Below are 11701 nucleotides of genomic sequence, written 5' to 3'. Positions count from 1 at the left end.
ACTGAAACCCATCCCTCTCCCATATGGAGTGATATGGGAAAATTCTGCAAGGAGAACCCTGCAGATTTCTTAAGGGCTGCCTCCTGTGGATTTTTCCACATCTATCCAACAGTTTCATCTGCTTTTATATGTAGTTACTCCCTTTCTTGGGCTAAAAGTATTAGTTAGAAATGCCTTTCTGTGGTATAGGTTCCGCCTTGTGGATATGTCTCATAGAATTTTCTCCTTGTGTGATGGGGGCAAGGCCTAGCCTAGGTCAAGAAGGAAGAAACTGTAAACTTAGCAGTTCCCAATTAGAAATCAAATTTTCTCATTTGTTGAGTTTCTAGTAGCTGAACAGACAAATGGCCTTCCCCAGCTGGAAACTCACTTCATAGATTCCTGGGATGGTCTTTTACGCTCACTGTTAAAAGGCTCACTGATTCTGACAACTTGAAAATTTCAGGACATCTAGTCTTGCTTCAAAATTTTGGAAATATGAAAGATCCTTCAGGATTCCTGCGCTCCAGGAAAGCATATATCAGCTTGATATAGGTAGGGTAGCTTGAAATACCTGGATCTCTTACAACTAAGTGCTGTTTACTGTATATTTTTCATCTCTGTACTACAAACAAGGTAAGGTGCATTGGTTCATTTAAAGTATTGAGGTTGTTATGGGATAAATAAAAGTAAAACCTAGACAAGCAGTATTCTGTTCGCTGGAGAAATAAGGGCATAAACTGCAAAAGTAAAAAATTGACTTTTATGCAAAGTCCAATACACGGCTTTCCATGGAAAAAGTCAAAAAAAGATACCCAAGGAAGAGCTCTGTATAGCTCAAAAGATTGTCTCTTTCACCAACAGAACTTGGTCCAATAATAAAAAGATACTATCTTGCCCACCTTGTCTCTAAAAAAAGATGTCAACATTTTGAAACTGGCTTATTACTTCCTGACACCATCATATAAACACTGAAAAGTATGGAAACCAGGATAATTTTTTGAGGGCCACAACATCAGATTCGTCGGTGACAGAATAATTATTTATTACCACTGACTGATTTCTATTTTGTAGATATTTAGGAATCACTCTAAAATGGTCTCAGACACACCAGGAATCTCTATTAAACTACAGCAGTGGTGGACAACCTGCAACTTGCAGGCCGCACATGGCCTATCAGGGTAATCTGCTGGCAGGCCACGAGACAGTTTGTTTACATTGACCGTCCGCAGGCACAGCCGCCTGCAGCTCCTGGTGGTCGTGGTTCGCTGTTCCCGGCCAATGGGAGATAGGGGAAGCGGCGCGGGCCACAGGGATGTGCTGGCTGCTGCTTCCTGCAGCTCCCATTGGCCAGGAACAGTGAACTGTGGGCACTGGGCGCTGTGGGTGGCTGTGCCTGCAGACAGTCAATGTAAACAAACTGTCTCACAGCCTGCCAGTGGATTACCGTGACAGGGCACGTGTGGCCCACAGGCCACAGTTTGCCCACCACTGCTCTACAGCAATAGTAATTTATATCAAAAGCTGCCAAAAAATCCACCATCATCAAAATGGTCAACTTCCTCTGCCTAGTCTAACAATGGGATCATTCTTGACCTTAACAAGTTTCATCATAGCATCAAAGAAAGGTCAAAACCAAAACCAAGAACTTTTCCCATCTCTTATGTATATTGTGTTCACCTTCAAGACAATTATAAAATAGTCACAGTCACAGTTATTGGGTAAACTGTGTCTTAAACCCTTTTAGTCCCTCTCAAGTGCATCTGCTCTTAAACTGGATCTTTTGCACCAAAGGCCTGTGACCACCTCCAAGCCCTTCATTCCAGGGTCCTGTGAGCAGCAAGATGGTTAAAATGAATTAAAAAATAGCTTATTCAAAATAAAGTATGTAGTCACTGACCCAAAGGTACAAAGCATGCATAGCAAAAATTTAAATCAAGAAAGGACTATGTGCATATTTCCAATTATCTAATCCTTAATCTTTCCTTGCAATCTTTTGTACATTTCGGACAACTTGGTTGTCTACACCTCTGAATTGTGAGAAGCTGATTGACTGCTGCAGTTTCTGTCTCTGTCTGTCTCTCTGTCTCTTGCTCTCTGTTTCCTTGACAGTCTGTCAGCTCTTGCTGACACTCCGTGGGTAGCCTCTGGTCATTCACTCAACCCTCACTCATTCTGAGGCCCAAACATGGACGGTGGGTGAACCCCTCATTCAGGGAGGTTACTCCTCTGCCCCACCTCCTCCCACCTGAGGGCCCGCCCCTACCATGCCCCCTGTCACCAGCAGGAGTCAGAGTATCCCTGAGACCCCCACCATAGCCCAAGCCCGCCCCCAGGCTCTAGGCTGTCGTTGGTCGCTGATGGCCTGTGCTGCCCTAGGCCACCGGCCAACTTGAGCCGAGCCCCCACTGGCTTTGGGGGAGAGGCAGAGTGAGGGTAAGGCCTTGAGGTGGAGCATGGATGGGGCCACTGCCTGGGTTTGGGGAGGCTTAGCCTCCCCTGGCCTATTATACTTGCTGCCCATGGGTCCAAGGACCTTTACTGTTTAATATCCTCCTTTTAATCCTAAGTTTAGCCTTGGGAAGAGTAATCCATTCTTAGCATGGCTGGAGCCAGGTAGTAGGTATTCCCCAATAAACAGCTTCTCCATTATTTTCTCAAGGACTCTTGTGTGTGTCATTATGTCAGCTTTCCTGCTTGGTTCCTTTAGCAACCCCTTTTGATCTAACTCAATAACTAGCGACCCATCAAAATCAAAAACACAGAGGCATGCACTGCATTAATGAAAAATAATTCAGTTATTTCCCAGTTTGTCACAGTCACATTTAAAGTGTTTCTACTGGCTTGATTTGATTTGAGTAAGATTTCCTCTAAATATAATGGGTAATACTGGTAGGAGCAATAAAGATTTTCAAACTGGTAGAAATAGTCCCTTTTATTTAAAACCAGCACTTTGACTTGAAAATGTAAAGCATGGATTAATTTATACTAGATATAATACATAAAATAATACCAGACAAATAAAATAACATATTCCTTGAGTACTAATTATGGAAGAACATCACTGTGTGTGGGGAGAGGGCGGGGGGGCCCCCGATTCTTCCTAGCACTTGCTTAGGGCCAGATCTTCAAAGTTATTTATGTGTCTAGCTCCCATTGAAATCAATGGGAATTAGGTGCCTAAATATCTTTGAAACTCTGAGCCTTAGTCATTTAGACAAGACCTCCTCCGAGGCCACGTCCAGACTAGGGTATTAAAATCGATTTTAGATACGCAACTTCAGCTACGTGAATAACGTAGCTGAAGTCGAATTTCTAAAATCGAGGTACTCACCTGTCTGGACGGCGCGGCATCGATGTCCGCGGCTCTCCGTGTCGATTCCGGAACTCCATTCGGTTTGATGGAGTTCCGGAATCGATGTAAGCGCGCTCGGGGATCGATACATCGCGTCCAGACTAGACGCGATATATCGATCCCCGAGCAATCGATTTTAACCCGCCGATGCCGCGGGTTAGTCTGGACGTGGGCTTATGACTTCACTGGGGCTCGACAAGAACTATGCAATTCATGGATTACAAACTCCTGTCATTAGACAGCTGAAAGTAAAACCCATACCATCTGAAGGGAAGAACAAAACCTCCCTAATTTCAGTCATCCATCTTCTACCTGTTCACTTTATCCTAGTCAATATTTAAAGGTTCCAGAGAGCATTTTTTTTCAGAGCAATACATAAAACACTAATCTTCACAATGGAGCTCAGTTGTTTCTTCCTGTATTTCACAGTTCACTTTATTTTTTCTATATATATTTCTTCCACATTCTTTTAGTTTATGCAGCAATTGGTTTCACAACTGATTGTTGCACTTGTCCTTGGCAAGTTATCAAAGACAGCTGATACCTAAGGTTGGCTTTCTTATTCTCAGAGACTGAGGGAGCCAACTGTGTGACTCATAGTTTCCTCTAATATTCTCTCTAAGATATATATTCCTTATAACATCTCTTTAAAAAACCCCAAATTAGAATAACCTGAAATTAAAAGTAGTGCAGGCTGAAACATACGTTTTAAATAACTGAAAATACATTTTGAGTGCAAAATATTTTGCTTCAGAGAGGCCTTCCACAGACCTGTCAGAGCAAAGAGAAATCTTCCATTTCCTCATGTATTACACAATTACCGTAGAGAATACAGTAGTCCAATATTTTCAGTAGTTTGACATGCATTGTATAAAAGTCTTTTATTCACAGTCCATTGAGTTTGTACAGCAGAGCTCTTTGAATATGTCTAGCAACCCACACCTATTTTATTTATAACCTATCAGTTTTGTATTTTGCACTGTACTGGTCATTTATATTTAGTATTGCAATTGAGAGAGTAATAATTACTCTCTGTAAAACAAGCCTGTTTGCCTGGGTTCCTGAGATGTGTCATCACATGCAGGGATGTCACCAGATGATTAATCTCTTTAAAAGATGAATGGAGATCCAGTTCTAGCATTTACAGATTCTTAGCCTGATTTTCAAAGGTGCAAAGCCACCATGACTCTCTGATTTCAGTGGAGCTGTGCGTGCACACCACTATGAAAGTCAGGTCATTTGTGTTTCTGACATTGTTTTAATGGATTAATGCAGTCACAATCTGTTGTGTGGCAGACTGAAGAGCAGTGGATTGATGGTTTTGATTCTCTTTGTCTTTGTCAATTGATCCATATTAAGTGGCAGGATGAGATGGGCAATGAAAGATATTCATAGCTGAACCCAGCAACTGCCTCCTTCAACACTGGTTTGGTTTTGGCAGATTTCTTGGTATAGACATATTATTAGGATGGAAGACCAACAAATTATGTAGCACATATGCCAATGAATGCTGCTACTTAGTAAGAGATCAGGTGATCGACAAAAGCTTTGGTGGTGCAATAAGATTGCCAGTGATGGACAATAAACTGAATATCCAACCAGACCACCTTAAGAACCAGAGACTGTTCTGGTGGGACTCGTTCCGCAAGGATGCTATGTCCCTTGGGTTTTCCCATGATGATGATGTGCAGATGATGCAGTCACACCTTGGAATTTATTGACTAATTTATTTTAATACCAGATGCTCAGTCTCGTCTTTATGGAAAAGAGGAGGAGGAACAGGGGGAGAAGAAGAGGGATAATTTACTTCTGATGATACAATCAACAATGAACTGTTAATGGTGATGATTAAGAGGGGAGGAACATCACAGCTCATGTGTGTCCTGGGTTCAGCTACCAATTGGTTGCAATGATACAATATTTATAAATCATAGAGCTTTAATTTGTGTTCTACTTTATAATTATGACTTCACTGTGTGAAAAAAATTAGTGAAACTTTTGGGGAAGATGAAGCATAATTTTATCACCGTTATGTAAATACAGTTTTTCACGTTTTTCCAAGCAGTGTTCATCAGTTGGTAGTGTCTCTGCTCACCTCTGAATTCCTGGTTGTTTGAATTATATAAAAAAACTATATTGTATTGATTGATGCATAATAGGTAAAATTATAAAGATGTATAGTTATTATAAGGTATAAGCACAAGAAAGCAGAGATAAGGTTGAGCTTTTAAAAGTTGAACTCTGCACTTTCTTATTTGTGAGTGCTTGATTTTTTAAAAATCACATTGCCTTTACAGTATTGTATGAAATTTCCTTGGGGTTTTGTGTGTTTTTTAACAAACAAGGAAAATAATAGAAACCCGAACCTTTGAGTGAGCACGCAATAACCAAATTTTCATTTGATGTTTATTTATCAGCTTTAGTATTACACCAGAGATTACACTGTCACACCTATTTAATACCTCAGTATACACTACTTAAGAACTGTGTACTTGATAAATGCATCCTTATTAAGTCAAATTTATGCTAATACTGTTCTGATTTAGCAGAACACTCACTGAGAATCTGAGAGTATTTCCCAGTTAGGTAACTATGCTATCGTATTATTTAGACAACATCTAAGATCACAAAATACTTCACAAATTGTCTAGATTTAGCACCACTGAACTACATTTAGTAATGGCTTGTGGTATGAAGGACAGCAGCCATTGACAGTTGGGGAGAAGAGATTTTGCATGACTGCAGCAACCTTTTGCACTTACCAAATGCATCTTGGTCTCTTTAACATCTATACCTAGAAGAGCCAGAGCTTCAGTTTTTAAGATATTGGCTGAAAAATGTATGCAGTGAGCTACCTAGAAGTCATTTTCTCTTGTCTTGAAGATAAAGGGCCTAAGCCATCTCTCTGTGGATTTGTGCCTCTGGCTAAATGATTTCACAGCTGTTGGTTGCGTCACAAAATCAAAGTCATTCTACAAAGCATAGTTTATTCTGATAATACCCTGATCTTCTCTAGGCTCTGAAAAAAGGACACCAGAGTTAGGATACAGGGGGTGATGTTTGTACTTCCATGTCCTTCTTTAAGCTGCAGGGAGAACCTAATAGCATGCTATTTTCAAAGTGCCATTCAAATATTAACTAAATTTTCCTCTCAGTCCCACTGGGAGGTGGGTAGATAAATCAATACTGTTTTACTGATGGGGAGACAGGCTCTTAGAAATAAGACCTTCATTTTCAGAGTTTCAGAGCACATAGAGTTTTCCTTGAGTTCAATCTGAATGGGGAACTTGACACCTCTGAAATTCAACCAGGCCCTAAGTGACTTGCCCAAAGTTGGATAAGAGGCATTAGAATCTGGAATTAAACCAAGATTCTTAATTGTTAAACCAATGGCTAATCCAGTGCCTTCAAGACAATATGCTTAACTGTTTTGTCTCACTTTCCTGATGTGTACAATTTAAATAATATTTTGTGCTTATATAATGCTTTTTAAATACAAGGTCTGTGTCTCTGAGAGCACTGCAAGGTAGGTAAGTATAATTATGTCCATTTTAAAGAAAGGAAAACTGATGTACATACAAAAGATAAGGGGCTTTCCCAAAGCCAGTCAAAAAATTCTATTGACGTGCTGTAGTGCATTTGTAAGGTCACAGCAAGCCTCCCCTTTGTGTTAACTAGACGTGTGGAGAGAGCACGTGGCTCCCCGCCCTTCCCCAGCTCCACTAACCCCGCCCCTCGCCGCTGCGGTTGTCACTGCAGGTGGCAGGCGTCAGGCTCAGTCAGTCGTACCAGGCCCCGCCCCAGCCGTCACTGAGGTGCGCCCGGATCTCGTTTAGGCGTTCACCTGGTGGCGGATGGATACGTGGATGGTTTATACTCCACCCCTAATTTAAACACACTGGAGGATCTTTTGTATCTCAGTGAAATCGTAGCTGTTTCAAGCGGCTCGGGAATCCCAACAGGCAACCTCGTGGTGAAGAGGCCCCGGGCTGTAGTGTTCCAGGCTGGGGACTATTTGCTATACTGTGCTGGACGCGTTACTTGGAAAGGAGGGCTTGAAGGCGGATGTAGGTGCAAGTAGTTCCGGTTGAGGAAGTGTGTCCGCAGCCGGCTGCCGGTGCCTGGTTGCGCGAGGGTCGGAGCGGAGCGTGGCGCTGCCGGTCCCAGCTGTGCCAGCGCGCAGGGAGCCGCTGCCGCCATGTCGACCCGCTCGTGCCGGGAGAAGGCGCAGAAGCAGAACGAGCAGCACCAGGCCATCCTGGCCAAGCTGCTGCGGGAGGAGGACAACAAGTACTGCGCCGACTGCGAGGCCAAGGGTACGGCCGGCCGGCCGGGGAGGGGCCGCGGGTGCTGGCAGTGCCCGGGCGGGGTCGCGGGCTCCGGGGTGATGTGGCCCCGGGCCCCCTGCGCGGGTGGGGAAGGCGGTCGGTGGAGCGAGGGGTCCGGGTGGCTCTCTGCGGGGGAGGGAGATCGGGCCGGGGGCCCCGGGCAGAAGACAGCGGCAGCGGAGCTCCCTGCTGGGCTGGCAGCCGGTAGAACTGGGCACTCTCTAGGGCAACTTGGGAAGCGTGTATGGGGCAGGTCTCGTTATCGGCCCTTCCCAGGGCCCGAAGGAGGAGTCGGGGCTGGCGAGCGGGCTTTGCTCTGGGAGGGCCGAGTGGCCCGGCTGGCCGAAGTGCCGGGTGTAGGGTGAGGCCGGTGCTAGGTGGTGGCCAGTGCTGTGTGCTGAGATCCTGTGAACGCTGCAAACACTCCCGGGGTTCCTGGTTCTCGGGAGAGCCGGCCAGTATCTGCCCGTGCTAATGACTGATTTGAAGTTCTTGTGGGATATGGGCCTGTGTACACTGGGCCCAAATTGCTTCTTGCAAATAAGCTGCGGTGAGGAAAAGGGCTGGGATTTGAACAATTACAGTAAAAAACAGTTGGGAGGTTGATGCAAATCGATCATCCTTTCATTTAGTTGTAAAATAATTTTTCCACCTGGAATGTATTTTGATTATTCCAAAATCAGGAAAAAGTCCCTTGGGTTTTTATGTAGTCTCTGGCCTAGACCTTTCTTGAAGTTTCACTATTGCCCTTGCTTTTTAATGGACAGAGGTGAATCCTGCTTGAATGACCTGCTAGTTGGTCAGTGTACAGCATCAGGAAGCTACCTCTTTAACATTAGGTACAGACACTGTATTACTTGAGGTGAATGTTGCAACACTAGAGTAAGGTGATGTATTTTTAAAAAAAGTACAGCATTTAGGCTATTAAGCTATTAAATACTGACTATTTAAGATCTATTGTGCATAAGACTCATCTTCAATAATAGCATATTTTGCGGTATTGGCTTGAATGATGTGATGAGTGAAATGTAAGGATTATTAGACCATAGTCAGACTTAAAACAGGGAAATTATTTTGTCCAAAAGTGACAGACTGCATAATTTATTTTTAATCTTGTATCATGTTTTTAAAAATGTAAAAATATTTATATAGTAGGTAATATAATAAAAGGCATACAATAATAATGCATACAATACGCTTTTGGTGATTACATTGTTTGAACAAGTGTGATAGTAGTCCTCTTGTATTAGCTGCATAATCAGCTGCTCCATTGTGACAGCCATAACTATGTTGTTCAGGACAGGGGCCCACTGGGCACCTCCAAAGATGAAGTGTGAGACTTTACAGTTTGAGCTAAAGACTAATTTCGATAGCCAAGAGCTCTGTCATAGTTACCTTTTGTGGATTAGCCATGGATTGGAGAGAAAGGGAGAAATACTTAGCATGCACCAAACTCTGCATTATTTAGACTTTTGTAGACAAGGATCACGTTAAACTGCACAGCATGTAGCGCAAAGTAGTCCCAGTCTTAACAGGAAATAGCTTCTATGGAAACATAGAACGAGTGATGGAAAAGACCTAAGTCATCTAGTTCTCCTTTCCAATGCATGGTTGTTCCCTATTACGTACTTGCTAGTGTTCTGTTGGTAATTTTCAGCAAGCTGTGACCATTTTCTGGCTATTGTCTTCTCCCCTCTACCCCCCCATTTCCAATACATTTTTTTCTGGCCTCAGGCCTTTGATCAGAGCCACATGGGTAGCTTTTTATTTCTTACTTTTTTTTTCAGAAGAATTGTGGTATGTTTGTGACCTTCTGCACGCCATATTTACCATGGTGAGGTAATTATATGTTTTGTACAAAGTATGCCTTGCAAGGTATCATTCTAAAAGTCTTGATCAACTAAACATTAATATCTTATTGAATTGTACGTGCTGTCTTTGTATGTGAAGTTATGAAGTTTTGCTATGTACATCTTACAGAAAGATGATGTAAAGAGACCCACAAATAGCCTTTCAGGTACAAGAGTGAAGAAGCTAGCTAGACTGTGCTAATGGACCAAAGAAGAGCTTGTCTGTCCTTGGGGACTCCTCAGACAGCCTATGGATAATAGCTGCTATGACTCAGCAAGGCATGCAAGGGCACGTGACCAGATCACATGATACTGAATGCCATTTTGATACCTGTACTTTTCTACAAACTGGGCTGGGAACTTGGCTTGGAACAAAGGGATTCCTGCCATATGGAAAAACTATATAAGGGGGAAGTGATCTTGTGACTTGGACTTGCTCCCCTACAAGACAACACCTGGAAACTCTGGAGAAACCAAGACTAATCTAGGGAAGAAGGTTCCCTGCGGGAAAGAAGACGTGTAAAGAGGCTAAAACTTGCTTGTATCAGTCAGAATGAGAGATTGCCGTTTCAAATCCTATCTAGTGTGCGATTTTGTTTGTTTGCTAGGTAATCTACTTTGATTTGTTTGCTATCAATTAAAATCTCCCTTTCTGTAGTTAATAAACCTGTTTTGTGTTAACCAGTGTTATTGAGTGAAGTGTTACACTGAGTGAAGAGTTAGGGAATCTTCACTCTGTTAACAAAGGCTTGTGCAATATCTTCCTTGCATTGAGGGGGAAAGCCGACTATTTAATGAGCAGACCCCTGCGCAGTGAAAGATGATATAATTCTGGGTTTATACTCCTGTAGCAGTGTAAGGCTGCGGAACTGGGAAATTGGCTGGTGCCTTTATTGTTAGTCCATACGTGGCTTAGGTAAAGCACTCGGGTGACTTGGTTGGGTGTGTGGCACCACCTGCTGTTGGATTGCATTATAACAGACCTGGAGAGGCTGGCTAGGTCTCATCATCAGAGTAGTGTGAGAGACATTAACCCAGCTGAATTGTTAGTGGGCGCAGAGGTTCAAACAGATCCCAGACTGCACCTTGGGGCTACAACCAATCTCCATGTTGTGCTTGTCACTGTCTCCTTCACACTTGTGGATTTTAATGCTTAGCACCTAAATGACTCTTACACTTTCTAAACTCTGTGTAAATTAATTTCTCATTACCACCATAATGCAGATTTCTTAGAGCTCCAGAATTTGATTACTTGAAATCTTATACTTTTGTACTTTGACTTGTTCTTCATCAAGCACTGCTCTCTCTAAGCTCTGCTGAGTTCCTCTTCTTCGATAATCATCTTGTCTCTTTCAGTTACCTATCATACCACCACCATGCCTTCGCATTTAGCCCACGTCCAGACTAACCCGCGGCATCGGCGGGTTAAAATCGATTGCTCGGGGATCGATATATCGCGTCTAGTCTGGACGCGATGTATCGATCCCCGAGCGCACTTACATCGATTCCGGAACTCCATCAACCCGAACAGAGTTCCGGAATCGACATGGAGAGCCGCGGACATCGATGCCGCGCCGTCCGGACGGGTGAGTACCTCGATTTTAGAAATTCGACTTCAGCTACGTTATTCACGTAGCTGAAGTTGCGTATCTAAAATCGATTTTAATACCCTAGTCTGGACATGGCCTCAGTCTCAGTCCATCTGCTTTTGGCTCTCTTCTCTTCCATTAATAGGGCTGGTGATTCTGTGTATGCTTTGCTCTCTCTTCCTCCCCCCCGACTCTTTTTGGTGCCTGCCTTCCATTGCAAGGTCCATGCTGCCAACCTGCAGCCCTGATGCACCCTTAATGTGTTTCCTTCTCTCCTGCTCTTGCAGTGCACAGTGTCTCTCACAGAAATCCCATGACTAGGCTGACCTTCTCCATCACAAATTTATTCTCTCCTGTTTCAATTCTGTCATCTTCTGAGCTAAACAGCTCTGGATCTCAAGTTAAATGAATCCCATACTGGCAGTCCTGGTACGGAATCACCACCTTGGGCTCACCTGACGTTCTGTCTCTCTTCACAGAAGCTTGCAGATTTCTTCCAAGAGAAAATTGACAAAATACAAGATGATCTTCTCCCTTGGCTTGGCCTTCTCTCTTCCCTTCCCTCCTACAACTTTCTTCTCCCTGTCACAGATGCAGAAC

The 11701-nt window shown here is 43.4% G+C and overlaps 1 protein-coding gene across 2 annotated transcripts in view; it reads left to right on the top strand.

The window, feature by feature from the left end:
• Positions 1–7193: 7193 nt before the first annotated feature.
• SMAP1 (small ArfGAP 1) overlaps positions 7194–11701 on the top strand; it is a 226501-nt gene continuing 221993 nt past the window's right edge. The window contains exon 1 of one of the 2 annotated variants that reach the window (XM_050950828.1): positions 7194–7650. In XM_050950828.1, the coding sequence (XP_050806785.1) occupies positions 7533–7650 (118 nt within the window). In that variant the 5' untranslated portion in view covers positions 7194–7532. The remainder of the gene's footprint in view (positions 7651–11701) is intronic. The other variant, XM_050950830.1, reaches the window with a different exon arrangement.

This window comes from Gopherus flavomarginatus, chromosome 4, assembly GCF_025201925.1.
Source record: "Gopherus flavomarginatus isolate rGopFla2 chromosome 4, rGopFla2.mat.asm, whole genome shotgun sequence".
Taxonomy (NCBI): Eukaryota; Metazoa; Chordata; order Testudines; family Testudinidae; genus Gopherus; species Gopherus flavomarginatus.
The sequence above is the reverse complement of the archived record's forward strand: the minus strand, read 5'-3'. Positions and strand labels throughout refer to the sequence as shown.